Source organism: Sipha flava, unplaced genomic scaffold, assembly GCF_003268045.1.
Source record: "Sipha flava isolate LNK unplaced genomic scaffold, YSA_version1 65_pilon_pilon, whole genome shotgun sequence".
Classification (NCBI taxonomy): domain Eukaryota; kingdom Metazoa; phylum Arthropoda; class Insecta; order Hemiptera; family Aphididae; genus Sipha; species Sipha flava.
This window is the reverse complement of record NW_020273605.1, coordinates 1,806,384-1,823,770: the sequence shown is the minus strand read 5'-3', so window position 1 is coordinate 1,823,770 and position 17,387 is coordinate 1,806,384. Positions and strand designations below refer to the sequence as shown.

Here is a 17,387-nt window from a genome sequence, read left to right as displayed (position 1 = left end):
TATTTTTTTTTTCCGAATACATTATTTTATTATTGCGTCTCCGTATTATTTAACACTCGTATAAATTATTTCCATTACTCTTCGGGCTCGCCGTGCAGTGTTTGTAAAGCGGCACCGTTTGTGTGTCACACGTACGTCTCACGGAAGGAGACTCCGAGGTCGTGGCCGAGAACGTCCGTCCGTCTCTTCGGTCAGAACCTGCACGACCGGTGTCCGGTCGTATTTACACCGTACGTAAGAAACTGTTCGATGAAAGTTACGACATGACAGAAAAACGAGAAAAGTCCAACAACAATTACATATGCTGTTCAAGTCGGTCCGAGAAGTACTTGACGTAGAGATGCTGCGATTTTTGTCGCACTAAACGTATTCACTGTTTCCTGAACTTTTATTGTTTTCGTTTTATCGTAACTTTCGTCGAATTTTTATTTTTTTTTATGCCTGCCCATAATTTCGATCCCGGGATTTCGTTTTTTTACTAACGTTTTTCCTCGTTAAGCCAATCATGTTTAATATATTAATCGAACTGTTCTCCGATGATAGTCGATCCGTTTTTCATTTGGTGCTATAATAAATGCATTTTATAATCGACTTTATCGTTCTATGTACCCAAGGCCGGATTAAGAGGGGGTCTAGCCGTGGCAGTAACCCCGGGGCCCTCTCGAGTACCCAAGTGAAAGAGGCCCAAACAATTTTAAGCCGATACAAAATTTTTATCATACTAAAATTAGTAGTTTTATATATTTATTAATTTTATAATTCTATAATGCAATTGACAATTTGTGAAATAGTTAAAAAGTAAATAGTTAAAAAAAAATATTATCGTTCTACGAGCTTAACGAGCGGCTTTGTATAGCATGTTTTGTCAAAAGTACCCATATAAAACTTAAGCTCCGGGGCCTAATAGGTGCTTAATCGGGCCTTGTACGTACCTATTCCATTACGGTAAATTGCAGTTTTGACGTTAAATAATCGTGTAATTTCATTTTAGTTCTAGGCGATAGACGATTAATATTTTCAGATCTCAGCAATTCAAACACCTTCCTCGTAATTATGCAATTATTACCTAGAAAAAAATGTGATAAATTTTAAATAATCAGATAAATAATGTTGAAAGAAAATAATATAGTCGAAGAGTATGTAAGTTCATATAAAAAGAATAAAAAAATATTGTACTAGATTGTATTTATTTTTTACAACTCCTATTTATTTTTATATAACATTTAACCCTTAATTATGTTATATAATGTTATTTATTATGTTAACATTTAAATAGTTGTTCTACTATAGTATTTTATAAAAAAAAAATACATAATTTCTAATTGTGTAGCCATTTTCAGAATTCAGCTATCGTTAAATAAAACTGATATTATATTAAATGTTCACCGCAATAAATACAAGTGAATAGCGCGAATTCATTCCGTCTCTAACATCGTTTTCAACATCACTTTGCCGTTGAAATAAATCAATTTTTTTTTCGACAACAAATCGAACGGTGCGTGTTACGGTAGAGATAATTGTGTAACATTTATCAAGATTTACCAAATGTTGGAAAGCAAGTGTTGTCCACCTACAAATGCGATTTTAACCAACTGTGTGCCGTGAAACCGTGATGATGACGTACGGAGCGAGAAAACGAGCTCGGAACGACGTACGACAACCCTTGCACAACGGAAGTGCACGACGCGGCGTCCGGAGTCCACCATTACCATCATCACGACCATCAATGGGGCCGAACACGTACTCCGGGTAGTTTAACTGAACTGCCTAGAAAATTGGAACGTTTAAAAAAAAAAAAAATGATGAAATTCATCAAATTAATTATTTCATATACAACTTGGCAAATGCAATATTAATGTATTATTTTTTGTATTATTGTTTACAGATGCTTGAAAAAAATGGAAATTTGAAAAGATGATAAACTGGAAGGGCCGGGTGGGTCAATCTAATCACTTGAACTGGTAGTTTCGATTTCATTCGGCGCCACTGACGACTACCACCTGTTAGCACAGACGCGCGATGCACACCGTTTGAGATTTTGTTGTTACTATTACGATTATATTTCGGCGCACGTTTCGTTTTCCGGTTTCTGAACACGGGAAACATCGTGTGCGAGCAGTACGTCCGCGTCGCGTCCGTCACGGTTACCGGTACGTCGTACATAGGTGTATTTATGAATTCATCGCAACCAGTATTAGAAAAACTAAGAGGCACGTCAACGACACGATTACAGTGGAAACGTTTTTTTCGGAAAACTGTACAGTTTCTCGGAAACGATGTTCGAAAGTTAGTATTCGACGAGAATCGCAAGTCTCTACGGTCGTTATGTGTATTCTGTTGAGAGGTTCGAAAAAATCACTTCCCAAATGTGTGCCCTGTGAATAATGATCGGAGCAATCCTTCCGGCCGTGATGGACAAACACAAAAAATAAAACGAAAAAAAATACCTATCACGGTGATAACGAACATCCGAGTCCAATCGTTCACTCGGATTCTGTTACTCGGTAAGGATACTTTATTAATATTTTAAAATTTTTAAAATTTATTATGGTTTTTACACAAAGAACAGATTATCGAATACATTTGAAATGGCTCAGGTGATATTATATTAATTTTTTTTTGTTCAAAATACGTTAGGAGACCGAGAATACCGAAATGTTTAGCTCTTACAGCATTGATCCGAAAACGTGATTAAGCTGATTAACTTTTAAGTTCGAGTTGCAAACATTTCTAAACACACGCCAGTGGGCACCGAACGGCGGCCAGCGGAAGAGGTCAATTTTGCGCATTCCTTTGATGTAAAAATAAAAAATAAAACGAATTTTCTCATCGACACGGAAACGTTGAAATTTTCGTTAGAAACCTTTTTGCTGTAATAATAAGCACGGATGATTTATTCTCATTTGGATTCGATCGATTCGAACAGAGCGTATTCCGCTCGAACGCATATTACTGTTGTACGAATACGATAACCGATAATCTATTCCTATTCGCCGACAAGAGAACGTCTGCTCCGATCGATTTGTAATCGTGGTTCTGCCCGTCATAGCGCGAGGGACGTGGCAAATTAATTGTTCGTAGAAATACGTCGTGTCCGGTTCTAGGTCGATATTAGGTAGAGTTTAATACATCGTTCCAATAATATATGCATATGATTATCGTTCACGTGGCGTTAAGATTTTTCTTACAGCTACAAAATATCAGTGGCGCCATTTGGACCGCACAGCGTATAAATTTGCAATAAATTTAAAATCTAATGCTGTAGTCATTTGTCCCACTTTATAAATCGATTGGCCTGAATAATTGATGCGCTTAACTGGTCGATATATTTTATTTTTAAATAAATATTTTGTATTTTTTTCTGAATTAAAAGCAAAAACATTTGCCATTACATTACTTAATTTATACGGGTACAGTTCATAATTATGAAAATTAACAACTCTTTAATATTTTCCTTATTTTTAATCTTTTAAGTCTAGAATATTTTGATCCAACTTCCACTATTTGAGAATATTTTTTTAATACATTTCGCATATTTTAATATAAATAAAGCCAAAATCGTAGTCAAAACAATCCGATCATATCGACTACAAAACAATTATTATTACTTTATTGAAATTCCCTTCTGCATTTTCTGAAATTCTCAAATTACATTCGATTATTTTCACTTTACTTAAATACAACAACTTCTAATGAAAGATTCATCTCGTTCTTAAAATGAGTAAAAAGCTTTTTTGCGCTTGACAACGGGCCATGATAGATTAAATGATTTGATGGTTATCAACGTAGAACCATATATTGCAAGCAATTTAGATATAATATAGATGAAGTTGTAAATAAGTTTGTAAGCATGAAGATGTATCGGTATTCTCCTAAATATTGACAAAAAATATATCTGTAACTAATAAACGCTATTGTATAATATTTATCATCACCTCTTGTTTTACTGATTTTCTTAATCATATGATTTCGTAAATACCATTATTATTATTATATTTAATTAATAAATGGTAAAAATTTTAACATTTTTTTAGTAATATTACTTTTGGAGTTATGACTACATAACGAAAAACGATTTAGCGAAAAAGTTGTTTTTGACAAATTTTACTATTTTTTCTCAATTTTTCAACAGTTTTTCCTCACGCTTAGAAAAACCATTGAGAGAAAAACGTCATTTAAAACAATTTATACGCACTTTCCATAGAACTGCTAGATCAGACTTTTAAACCATATTTACTACCTAAAAAATAGTTAACAAAAAAAAATAAATATATAATAAACACCAGTGCTCACTCAAAAAAGTTTTCGTTAGTTATTTTATGCTTTATTTATTGTAAATATAATAACGTAACACCGGATCTCGAAAACTTGAGGCAAGGATATATGTCAAGATGGTCTTAGTGGCTTAGATTACTGAAGAAGAAGAAGAAATATAATAATATCTACTATTAGATGGATTTGTAAAATTGTTCTACTAATCCATCGTATAGTAGGTATTATTATACTTGTTCGTCGTCTTCAACAATAATTATTATTGCTTGAAAGTATGCGGATTATTTTATTTTTGTTGTGTTGAAAATTTTAAATAGGCTTGGTGACCCGTTCTATACGCCATGCGTATTAAAAAAAAAATTTAAAAAAATTGAAATGACGCCACTGCATCGAATAACAACTGCAATAATTAGAATACAATATTCGTAAGATGGTACATCGTTCGGCGGGTAGAGAACAAAAAAAATAAATAAACAATAATATAATAATTTAAATTCAGAACCGGAAACGGATTCCAAAAAAAAAAAAATTAAAAAAACGTACTCGTGTTGTTTTTTTTTTATTCTTCATAATACTACTCGCATACGATATAATATTACAACGATGATGATAAAAAACTTTACGAACGTCGCGCGCATTCACTTCACGTGCAATATAAAGAAATTGTGTCATTATTGCAGGACTGGGCGGACCGAAAACCGTAGGCCTTCCGTTATTTTTCTGAGCGCGCGCGCGACTGCACATTTTTATCGATGGAAAACCATTCGTTTCGCGATCCCACCGACTTTTCGACAGTTTCGTGTGCGCGTTGTTTCTCACGCGTTACCACAGGCCCAATTAGGGGGGGCGCAATAGGGTTTTAAGGACACCCGAGTTCAAATGTAGCATCCTGACTTATTTTTTTACAGATCTATATAATCTATAGTAATTACAGTTGAATACCGTTTAATTTTATTTTCAGCAATTTCAGCACCCCCGATATTTGGGCTCTAGTTGCGTCCATGCGCGTTACGTTTCCTTTTGGCTTTCCGACCGGAGTGCTGCATGTGTATTTTGCATGTGCTCTCTCGTTGTTTGCCGATCGCTATTTGCCATTCCGATTCCTTCCCCTACCCGAATCCTCCAGTGAAGTGTCGCAGTTAAGTGAGAAACAACAGTTCACGTAAACGTAATGTTTTCCACCGACGACCAGACGATCTCAAACGTATTGTTGCGGTTCTACGGCAATACGTGAACATTTCACGCGAATAATTGTTAAAAAAAAAAAAAAATAAATGTTATGGTTTTGCTTCCGTATCAATCGTATTATTATATATATGTTTAATAACTCGAGCTTCTATAAAGCGATCCGTTTCCGTAATATTGTATTTTTTTTTTTTTTAGTCGAGTATTATTTCGGTAATTATATGGTACGGGCACGTGTATAAAACTGTCCTCAAAAAATAACGGTAACATTCTTAGTAACTGTACATCGTACGTTATGTTACAGAGGAATTTGTCGGAGCCTCTTTTTTTTATTTTATTTTTTTTAAAAAAAAAAAAAAATAAACGATCGGTGTAAACGTAAAACAAACATGCATATTACCGTAACGTTTCATTATTAAAACCAATACGTACGGACGTGTTATACAACATTCGGTTTTCTTCGTACGGAACGGTCGTGTGTTTACCAACGCACACAGCTTTGTGGTATTCAACGCACACAGAAATACTATTCAATTTATTCGGAACGATTTCCTAGAACATTATTATTGTTACGTCCGTAATGCACGCGCGTTTTGTTTTGCGCCTTTCCTGCGAAACGGTTTATTCAAATGTACCATACTCCGCGACCCGTTCAGTTGGGCCGCAATAAAAACAGTATTGTAAAAACCGAACGATCACAATGGAATCGTTCGAACCGCACAAGTCATCGGACCGATCGGTAAATCAACTGCGAGCTGTGCCTCGCTCGGGAGTTGCGAAAAACTTAACTCGCCGATCCTGTTAGCGGTCGGTAAACGGTTGTGCTTGAAGACTGCACGCAAGCTGTGCCGTATATGTGCCTACGGGTGGTAGGCGACCATCGAAAAAATACGTTTAACGCTATTCGCAGACGATACCATGAAGTGGACGAAAACCGTACTTAGGCGCAGAACGGGTTTTGTGTAAACGTGCGTACAAAGCGTTCGGAATAACAATTTTATTGGATATTTTCGAACGGCAATCACCGAATTCCTGTGTAATGTCCGTAATGTCTTTCAAAACGTTCGGCCGGTCGGCATGATTGCGCAATCGTATTTCACCAAACCAAGTCGACGACGAGCTATGCGGGATATTCGGAACAACTATTACGGTGCTATGTTAACAGATTTTTTTTTTTTCACCAACGACCGAGAAATTCTACATTCGATCTTCAATAACGAAACAAAATTCAATTAAATCATAAATTGTTCGTGTGAACTTTACACGGGCATTTACATTTTCACGGTACGACAAATGATCATAGGCATTTTTTTTTTTTTTTTATTACTTCTTAAGAGTGCGTTTTAAATTTTTTCGATTGATTCGATTGATATGTGTATAATACCATTGGGAACCACAGAACAATCCGTTATCGTTGAATATAATCACGGACCGATAACCGACCGTAGGTACAAGCGTATGGTCATCAAGACCGAGTGTTAACCCCTACGCGCTGCAACTAAGCTCGCCTAACCGCCCACGCGTTATCGTTGTTCGACTTATTGTTTACCATTCGACTCGGCTGTGCCCGAAAACGTTAAGCTCTACGTGTACTATAATAGCATAACGGTGTAGTCAGTAGGCGTGCGAACGAGATAAAGATATGGATTTTACCGGATTTACCGGGCAGTCATAAGGAGTGGTTTTATATGGAACGACATCAGTATCGACAACGACGACCAGTACGAGAAGACTGACGAGGCTGAAGTTCGCGAGACGACAACGGTACACTCGTCCGCAACCGTGTCCTCCATCATGTCCTGAAATAATTCGGAGTAGTCGTCGGAAGTCTGGATACGCAGTGGTGTTGTCGACCGCGGCAGAGCTAAAGGATTGTCGTTCAGGATTGAAAGCGTCCAGCTGGAATGGAAGGGTTGCGGAGACCAAGCACGCGTCAGCTTAAGGCGTTCAACGGACGACGTGATCGACTCGTCGCTAGAACGTCTTGAAGGACTTGTCGCCAAGGACCGGCACAGGATAAATCCACGGTGAAAGTGGGCTGGAATTTCATGCACGAATCGCATTCGGTAAAAATATGTCGATGAACGGAAGAACGGAGTGGTGGTGCTGAGCTGCGGGGATCGATCACCGAGACCGATCGATCTGAATGTTTGGAGGTGAAACCGGTAATGAAGGTAAAACGTCACTGTTTAGTTAGATCGCGGCCGGGTCATTCTTTGCAATCTCCGGAGTTCAAGTTTTGGACCAGTGTGCAGATCAAGGGCGACCTGAAGGAATAGGATCTATGTAGTGGTGGTCTTGAGAGAACGTCAAACAAATACCGAACGGTTTGGACAGTGATCGGAAAAGTTCGAATTGACGTGGTTAAACGGTACCTGAATCCATTCGTGAAGAGCAGACTTTGAGTCGCGATCACGTATGACGTGTACAGTGAAACCATTAAGCGTATTAGAATGTGTTCGATTCGCAGTTACCGTTTTATGGCGTAAAACTATGGTATTCCGTAGAAAAACTCAGACCACATAAAAATTCGAAAACTGCTGCGCACGTACTGAGTATAATATATATGTTGTTTAGTATATTTTTCTACACAATGTGATGTCATCATAAAAATATAAATGGCATCCTTTGATGAGGGTTTCAGAAATTATATAACTGTCTCATTTATCTTTTGATTGATTTGAATTCTCTGTTGATAAACGTCTTAATATTTTTATTTAATTTTTTTTTTATACGACGACCGTAATGATTACTGCATTACGTATAGAAGCAATTCATAGTGCATTGAGCTTTATTATTTTCCGCATGAGTAAGTATGGTGCTATTATTAAACAGTAATTGATGATATTATAGATATAAAAAAAAACTGACAAAAATGTATTTATCGTAATATTATCATAAAACATATTAATAAACTGTACAGTTTTGTATGAACAGTTGATTTAAGAACATTTACGTAATGATTAAATGGTTTTGTACTATTATTCTCTAATCGGTAATTTGCAACAATTTATTATAATAATCTTTGCTCTTCAAAATACCGAATCACGAACAGATTTACTGTTTTTGAAACCGTTACATGATTTACACTAATGTTTACACTCAACGAAACACGGTAAAAATATGATACCAGAAACTTGGTTTGTCTTTTCGAAGTAATAAATTGTTACAAACAAAAGTGAAATATTATCTAAACAAGTCGATTTAAATAGAATTAAATATAAAAAACATATAAATAATGATTTATTTGTTTTTGTTTGTTGCTATTGTTTGATATGATAAATAAAACGAAAAAATCAGCGCGTTAGAGTCTAACGGTCAAACCTTAATTAGCTAATACTCACTCGACGTCATTATGACCAAATCATTATCTAACACACGAATAGTAGTATATCATATATACAATAGGCGTATGACGTCAATTCAACGTTTTTTTTTTTTTTTTTGTCTTTCGATTTTATACAGTCACTATGTCAAACGGATATATGGCGGAATTCGTAGTAGAGATTGAAAAGTAAAACGTGTAAACGAAACCGAACTCTGCGCATACGGATTGTCTACAATGAGTCGTAAATGTATTTATTTATATACAATATATGTTTGTGCATTAGTATTTTATTATGCGAACGCGTATTGTGTGCGCACCTACTTGATATGCATACGATGACGTTAACGTAGACCGATATGTTTTCGGGTTCATTAAAATATGCGAAACGAACACTGCAGTATAAACTATCATTACCGCACACACACGCACACACACACATATGCGCACGCATACATATGAATGTTTTCCGTATACACCGTGCTCACCGCTGACCACGGGGCGATTGTACGAAAACAATCGAGACCAAGAACGGGAGTGAAGTGGAAATCCTACGCAACGTCGTGACTTCGTGGCCGCGCGTAGAAGTTCCACCGAGTCACGAACGTATAATACATTTTATTATATTTTATCTAGTCGAACAATGTCTGTCGTCGTGTTCGGGTAGGGAATATAAAATAAAAAAAAAAAATAAAAAATAAAAATACGCGCGTGTATACAACCCGATAGCGGTGCTCGGTTAAAGCACCTCCACGTTCAGTCTCGTTCGCACCGTATAAAAATAATTGCAATGCGACCGTAAACACTTCTGATTGTGCCGGTAACGATGCCTAACTACTCTACTAACCTAACCCAGTAGTTAACTACAAAAAACGACTTGCGATGTTCTTATTGACCCGAACACCTATTGTCTCGTTCTGTAATGCACACCTATGCTTAAGTATTCGAACATAACGCACACCAGCCGGGTGAGAAGAAAATCAAATAGGGTCAATTGAGCTTATCGATTGTAAATTACTATCTCTAATGTTTTAAAAACGAATGTATTAAAAACAACAGCGAAATGTTGTTTTATGTGTATTGCGACTATACGGCATAACACATCATGTGATCAAAATGTTTACTAATCTTAACCTACGCATAATCGAACGTAGTTCAAATACAATATCAATCCGAAGAGAGGCAGTAATTTCTTGTACAATGAATTTATTATTCTCTCCATGTACTGCAGTGTATTGAAAACTGTACGTTGTAATAAAAACAGAACATATTTTTTGACATCTTATCGCTATATTGTAATTAATCAACAGGTGACATAATATTTTATCTTTTTTGGACAAGTAGCGCCAAGTGATCATCCAAAGACGACAAAAGATGTAGAAAGTTTTTATTCGCCACATCCAAACATGTAAGTACCTAGTTATCGTCGACGCAGTATTGCAAATTCAATCGGAATCGGTCTTGAACTCTAATTCAATATTGAAAAGCATAAACGTTCAGCGAAAAGATACCATGGATAAATTACATTTTTTAGACAAATGTTTTGGATGATTATGTGACAGATTTGATAAATCGATCGAAATATTTAAAACGAATCGGCACAGAATACTATGGTGATAAATCTGTTTAGCCAACGACGCAGAAGCAATGACATTAAAATTGATAAAATACGTACGAAATAACTGTGCGCAATCGTATTTTGGTGCGCGAACGGTCGTAAAAAGGGTAAATTCACACAAACGGGTATGGCCCCGTAGCACCAAAGTTCGTGCACACGTACACACACACGCGACATTAAAATTAATAATTTGTTTAAAATGTTAATAATAATATTTACAACGGTAATAATGATAAAAGCGATGACGATAGTAATAAACGCGAACAAAACAATGTGTGCTAACCAACTCGTGCGAGTACGTTCGAATCGTCAAGGTTGAACAGTACGTGTATGTATACGGTGTATCTACGTAAACGTGCAATTTTATCCGTCGACCAGAGTGTACACACGAACGTTTTCACGTCGTAATAACAGTATCAACTGATTGGTAACAATCAATATCGACGGTACAAACAACACGTATGAACATCAAAAAATACGTCATGAATACGCCCGTTGGATATTTTTGTCGTTATTCGGGTAATAACCGTGCGCGTAATTTTAATACGGCCCCAAGGCCAGGCATATTGCTAATTCAGTCAAACCGTCAAATCGGTCCAGCACAAAATATAGGTAAGTTCGAAGCTAATAGTAAAGAGTCGAATAGAAAAATATTCGAACTCGGTTCGAAATATGTTATTATTATTTTTTCTACGATATTAACGTAAATCTTGTGTTATATGGACCATGTTACGGACCGCCAGCAATGGAGGATACGTCGCAACGAGGAACCGAAGAACTTGTTCCGAAGACCGAACATTGCTGCGGAAATTACGAGAAGAAGATTGATATTTCGCTCGGAGGAAAGAGGATTCGTCGGTCACAGGCGTTCATCACGTAAGATCCGATTGGGAAAATACCAACAGGCAGACCGCGTTTACGATGGGTATACCGTGTCAAAAGGATATGAAAGCGAATGCAAAAACGACCGACCGATCGTTAGTTGCAGCACGTCGCGGAAACAAATCGAGCTCGTAGGGTTGAAACGATTGATCGGAGAGCAAAAAAAAAAAAAAAACAAAAAACGTAGACCCTTCAGCGACCGATTCTCGGTCGAGAGTCACCGTAACCGTTGGCCTAACATAAACTTTAATGGTCGTCACGACGAGCAGCCTTGTAATGAGATGGTCGGTCGGGAACGAAATCAAAACGACATATGCGCGCGGTAAATTCTGTTTCGCCGTTGTAACCAACTGTAAAAAAACGAATACATCGTGTGTGCGTGTGCGTGCGCTGCAGGTACGGACACGATCACGCGCGTTAGATGAACGTAAAAACCGCATACGGTTCCCGATGTCCTCCAAAGCGTTACGGCCATCGTGACGACAGCTGCGGTCGTTGAAAGCGGAATAAACGTTAAAAAAAAAAATAAAAAAAAGGTACCAAAAAAACACCGAACTTCGCGGTACTTCCAAGTACTACGCGCGATCGTACGCGTATTGTCGCAACGTCGTCGTACGGTTATGTACTCCGCGCGCGAGCGATTAACAGCACGAGTTGACCCTATTTTTTTTTATTTTTTTAATTAAATTTTTTTTTTTTGTGTTTCACCGTGATCGCGAAACGTACATCCGTCGACCGTTCCGCCGGTTTTGGTCTTGGAGGTCGTCGCGAGCAATTAATTGCGATTCAACTCCGCGGTCTCCGGAGGCGTGCGGCAGGGGCGGGTTAGGGTCAGGTTTCTCCGCGTGGGGGGCGCACATCCATGTATGCACAGATAAAATACATATACATTTACGTGGTTAGTTGTAGCTTTACGGAAAAATATCAATATTTTTCTAAAAAAAAAAAAAATAAGCGATCTTAAAACGTTGTAAAAATCACACGTTCGGTTATGAATCGGTTGATCATATTATTCTGTTTTTATTATTGTAATAAATACAAACGAAGGGTTGTTTGCAACCGCATGATGTAAATCAATGTTCTTTTTCTTTGCACCTTCGTGTCGAGTAATTTATGACTTTTTAACCTTTTTTTCTTATTATTACGAGGGGAAGGTCGAGACCCGGGAACCCACTCCCGCCGTGACGAGGGGCGCAGACGATTTAAGAACAACGCGATCCCCACGATCGCAGTTTTACGACGAAGAATCAATCTTTCGGGTACGACTCTGTTAGGAGTGGAGGATACGTTACCTGTTGTCGGATCACCGGTCGAAAAATAGACACAGTCTATCCCACAGCGTTACGCGCGCATAAACGTAAACGTATTGTTTCAATCGGCCGTTTGTTGGCGTAGTCCGTGCGGGATTGGAAAAAATTTAATTCTTCGCGTATAGTTTTTCTCGACGTACACGTTACTGCGGTGTACGAACTAGAGCTCTTAATACACGTGAATTCACGGAATTCACGTGTCACGTGTCACGTGTAAAATCCAAAATATAAACGTATATCCTTAACTTAATACTGTACTATTAATATTTTATTAAAACTTCAAGTGTATAACACAAAATTACTAATTTTACCATTGTAAAAATGGATATATATTTTGGATAAACATGTATTTCACGTGTACACGTGAATTCCGTGACACGTGTTTTAAGAGCTCTAGTACGAACGTAAAACAGCATATATGTGGCGGAATACCTCCTACTTTCATGGAAACGGTTTTACCCTTACGGGCGGAGCCGTCCTTTGGATTTAGGCGAGGCCCAGGGCAAAAACACTTGTAAAACCTTTTAGCCATTAACCATAACCGTATAAAGACATCAGTAGTTCACACAAACAATTGGGTAGGAACCTTACTAATTGAATTACAATTTAAAATAAGGGTTGTATTATTATTTTTGTTATCAAATGTATATGTATAATCCAGTCGAAGAAAATAAAATAGTTTTACAATACACTTGAATAACATTTTTTTTTCTTTTTATGTACTCATCTATAACTCATTAATCGACACTTTCCATATCTGTACATATTTTCTTAAATATAATAAAATAAAAATTAAAGTAAAAAAATACAGTAACAAATTATTTTGTTCATCAAACTTAAATTTTTTTGTTCATCTGGTTCTAGTTGCACGTTTTCGTATTCATGACTATCGCTATAACTGGATTTAACTTCCACTTTTTCAGAATTAACATCGTCACTATCACTCGATCGGAAGTTTGCGTTTCTATAGGTATTTGCTTTCAATTTGACCACTCTTGGCTATATTGTTATTTATCTATAATTATTTGTCATACCGGTAATTTTTAAACATTCGAATAAAGTGGTTTTTTGATGTTCATGTCGATGTTGTTTAGTAATTTGATATTTTCGTTTTTCAACACCACTCTTAAACTGTTGACTATCACGTGATCGACCGTTCATAATACAATTTATTAACCACGCCCGATGACAACAGTAAACTGTGTGCACACTAAAAACTAATGGTGACATGAAATTGCAGTTGTAGTGATTTTTTCACAGTGATTCCAAAGTAATCACAAATTACTATTTAGATACTGAGATACCAGTGATTGCTACTTTTTGTTTTTAGTACACGTGGGCTGATAGTGAGTATGATATTGTAATATAATTCACTGTTATAATGTTATTCTATCGTTCAATTATTAATAATGTCGTCATAACATGATATTAGCATAATACGTGTGTTGCGATTGTGAAAATGTTGTTATTGGTTATTTTGACATTTACTTTTGATATTTACCAATTATATAAAACGCACAATCTAAATGCTACGAAAATAAAACAGTTCTTAAAACCAATTCTACTACACTTTTTAAACGCGAGGCCTCAAGTTTAAGCAAAATGCGCGAAGCCCTGGGCATTGTCCAAGCTCTGCTTGCAGCGGATTAAAGTTAAAACCGCTAAACTCATTATTTTACGAGCAACAACAGGTTTTTAAATTTCGCAGAAAGGACTTCGAACTAAGGCAAAACGAATTCGAGGGACTTGGGTTCAATAAAAAAAAGTGCTTTCGCGTTCTGCGTTATTCTGTTAAACGCATTGAAAAGTCAGAATAACAATTGAAACATTAAACAAAAACAACAAGTAAACAATAATGGACTTCGTCGGAGAGATCGTGTATTCAGGGACCGATTCGAACCGTCACCGTAAAAGCGCGCGATAGAGGTTCCGAAAAAAATTATTTGAATTCCTCGCGAAACCATTCAGTCGTAAATCCTCGACCCTGTCCGTCGCTCACGGTCGCCGTTTCGATACCACTGCTGGGCTCCGGATGTCCAAATCAATTCGTAGCCCCTCACTACGGGTCGTGTGGAGTCGATCGTAATAAATCGTTGGACAGACGACGGACGCGGATGATGAAACACTTTGGTAACGTTCAAAACGAATCGGATTCGCATTGCGCCGGTCGGTACCGATATTAAAATATCACTGGCATACCGTTACATCGACGATCTCATTGATCTCGTGCACGGTAGCTTTATCGCATGTATTTTCGTCGTGTACCGCGGGTTTACCGCTTTCCGGTGATGGACGTTTCTCCGAGGCCATTGACTGTTCCGCGCGGCCGCACCGCGCGTCGTTCGCACCCGGTACGGAGCAGAACATATTTTAAGCGATTTGGTATTTCAATAAAATCGTCTAACATCGGAGTTTGTTAGGACGTGGTGTTCTTCCGCAGAGCAACGTACAGGAAAAATCAACTCCTGTCACTAGGGTCGTCATGAAAATGTGTTGGTCGGATCACCCACCACTGGGTAGCATTCAACTATCACTGGGGGGGGGGGGGGGGCACTAGTGCCACGTACTTTGTAAGTTAAAATATGCTCTGGTACGGCAAAATAATTTTTTTTCCAGGGGTGGGGCAGAGTGGGACATATTTTTTTTTTTCACGCGGGCTAAAGTTTTTTTTTACCAAATACCGAGGTTATTTACATAAAAAATATAAATGTTTTCGTAACGTATCACATAATGTAGCTGTTGTTATTTCCGTGACATACGAACACGAACAAATGGTAATAAATCATAAGCAAATAAGTAAAATATATACACGATTCAGGGTCTATCTAAAAACTTAAAACACAAATATTCGAGAATACGAAAGTGTTTACATGAATTACGAATTTTTAAAAATTATGTATCATAAATTGTTTGATGTAGCTTTTTTAAAAATAATTTATTATGACTCTATCAAATCGTACATATTTTTCAGGGAGGGGCTAGAGCATTTCCTTGTCCTTCCTTGATGCCGTGCCTGTACGACGATAAGTGTTCTCGTTAAGGCCACTCACGCATCGCAACGGTACAGATGGTACACAGGTACGTTCAAGGTTGTAAGTGGCGAGCGAGGACAGGGAAAACTCTGATCTATGTATCATTCTCAGCGTTCCACGTGTTCCCACAAAATTATCAAATAATTAATTACCAATACGTTTACCAAGACGTTGTTAGTGAACAATTTCATTCACCAGCAATTATTGGTGCGTTTTAAAAATGCATAGACTTGTAAATCACTAACTTAGTGTATTCGATTACTGATTGTAAATATATATTAATAAAATAAAAATAAATTTTTTTTTAAAAAAACCTGTATATATATAAGTATATCCTTTATAATTTTACGTTTAATACAAGTTTTTTTTGAACACTGTTCAATGTCACTTGATGAGACATCGAGTGAAGCTAATTTTTCAACTGTCTTGTCGCCTACGATTATTTTTAACGAACGGTTTAGCGTTTCGGTAAACTTTTCAGAGAAACGTTAAAAGGGACGTTTTGCAAGAGCTGTGACAGGCAGGGTGACCAAGTCTCCTAGCGCCCCTTCCGACCCACGTTAATCCTTGAATATGTTTTTTCAGTGACGGTGACGAATCCACCGGCAAAACGAACGTACGACGAATACGCGAAAAGGTTCTACTCCGGGTCCATGGACGTCGGATTTCGATCGACGTTTTTCGCAAGAGGTCATCGGTGTGCGAACAACGATATCGTTGCGTTCACGTTGGAATCGTCTTTGGTCTCGATTTATCGGCGCACATGATTTATCAACGGTTCGATGTGCACTCTAATGTCATATCGATTACGTCGTGCGGATTATTAGTTACCGACGTGGTATGGATACGAATGGTTGTTGGTTTAAGTTGCACTGATGGCGATGTACACGCGTGGGCTTGCGTTGAAGTTGAAGTTACTTTTTTTTTTTTTTTTGAAAACTCGGACTTGCAACCCTGAGGTAAAACGAACATCGCGAGCAAATAAATTGGTAAACGTCCACGCGAGTTTTTCAGAAAATAATAGTTTGTGACACGTCAGCGATTGGTCGATTGCCGACGTCGGCCACTGCGGTGGTCGAAAACGAACGTGACATTATACGCGTTTTGAATCGTTTCGGACGAGGGAAACGAGATCGATTGTTTGTCGATTCGCCGGCGGTAACCGTTGATCGTCACCAACCATCGGATTGATCGGTCGGTTTGATCGCGGGTCGAGAAAGTCGAGATTCATCGATAAAAAAAAATAGCCCGCGGTTCGACAGGACGTCCTTAAAACATTTGACGTTGCAGGTTCTTGGAGTCGGACTCTTGCGATGAAGGCTACTCGAGTTTGAAGACCGGAAACATTTCGTGGCCTTCAAAGGTTTAGTCGTCTCTGGCACACCCGGTTGTGTCGAAACGCAACAGGTTTGCCGTCAATGTTTCAGACTGCGACGCACGAAAATACGTAATTAAGTCGCGGACCGTATACATTATGTAAAATATTAACCGTATACAGTCGTGAACTATGCGTCCATGCATAAATAATATTTTTATCGAACTTTTTATGGTTATGGCAGAAGGAGAAAAACAAATACTATTTTATCACATTGCGTTTTAGGTAGTCATCTGTTTAACGTATACATGAGTTGACGTTCAATTACGACAGAAATGTAAAATATTGTTAACTGTAATCAACAGATTATTCATCAAGTGTCCATTACAACTACTTGTACGACGAACCGTAGTTTCATTTTGCACATTTTTTTTTCAGATATATTAAC

The 17,387-nt window shown here is 37.6% G+C and overlaps 2 protein-coding genes across 2 annotated transcripts; one reads left to right on the top strand and one right to left on the bottom strand.

The window, feature by feature from the left end:
• Positions 1 to 1,343: 1,343 nt before the first annotated feature.
• On the bottom strand, positions 1,344 to 10,596 carry LOC112691680. Its single transcript, XM_025566031.1, has 2 exons — positions 10,458 to 10,596; positions 1,344 to 1,767 (listed from the first exon to the last, which is right to left on the bottom strand). The coding sequence occupies exons 1-2, from the start codon at positions 10,575 to 10,577 to the stop codon at positions 1,585 to 1,587; spliced, it is 303 nt and encodes a 100-aa protein (XP_025421816.1). The 5' UTR covers positions 10,578 to 10,596; the 3' UTR covers positions 1,344 to 1,584.
• A 245-nt stretch (positions 10,597 to 10,841) lies between these two features.
• Positions 10,842 to 15,745, top strand: LOC112691679. Its single transcript, XM_025566030.1, has 3 exons — positions 10,842 to 11,012; positions 11,144 to 11,276; positions 15,564 to 15,745. The coding sequence occupies exons 1-3, from the start codon at positions 10,862 to 10,864 to the stop codon at positions 15,595 to 15,597; spliced, it is 318 nt and encodes a 105-aa protein (XP_025421815.1). The 5' UTR covers positions 10,842 to 10,861; the 3' UTR covers positions 15,598 to 15,745.
• The last annotated feature ends 1,642 nt before the right edge of the window (positions 15,746 to 17,387 follow it).

Bases quoted from the DNA above. Each gene is read 5' to 3' on its own strand.
- LOC112691679 (XM_025566030.1), top strand. From the start codon at position 10,862: ATGAACATCAAAAAATACGTCATGAATACGCCCGTTGGATATTTTTGT. The intron at 11,013-11,143 runs GTAAGTTCGAAG...ACGGACCGCCAG, and splicing joins CGGTCCAGCACAAAATATAG to CAATGGAGGATACGTCGCAA. The intron at 11,277-15,563 runs GTAAGATCCGAT...CATATTTTTCAG, and splicing joins CGGTCACAGGCGTTCATCAC to GGAGGGGCTAGAGCATTTCC.
- LOC112691680 (XM_025566031.1), bottom strand. From the start codon at position 10,577: ATGTCGCGTGTGTGTGTACGTGTGCACGAACTTTGGTGCTACGGGGCC. The intron at 1,768-10,457 runs GTACGTATTTTA...CCAATTTTCTAG, and splicing joins CGATTGCGCACAGTTATTTC to GCAGTTCAGTTAAACTACCC.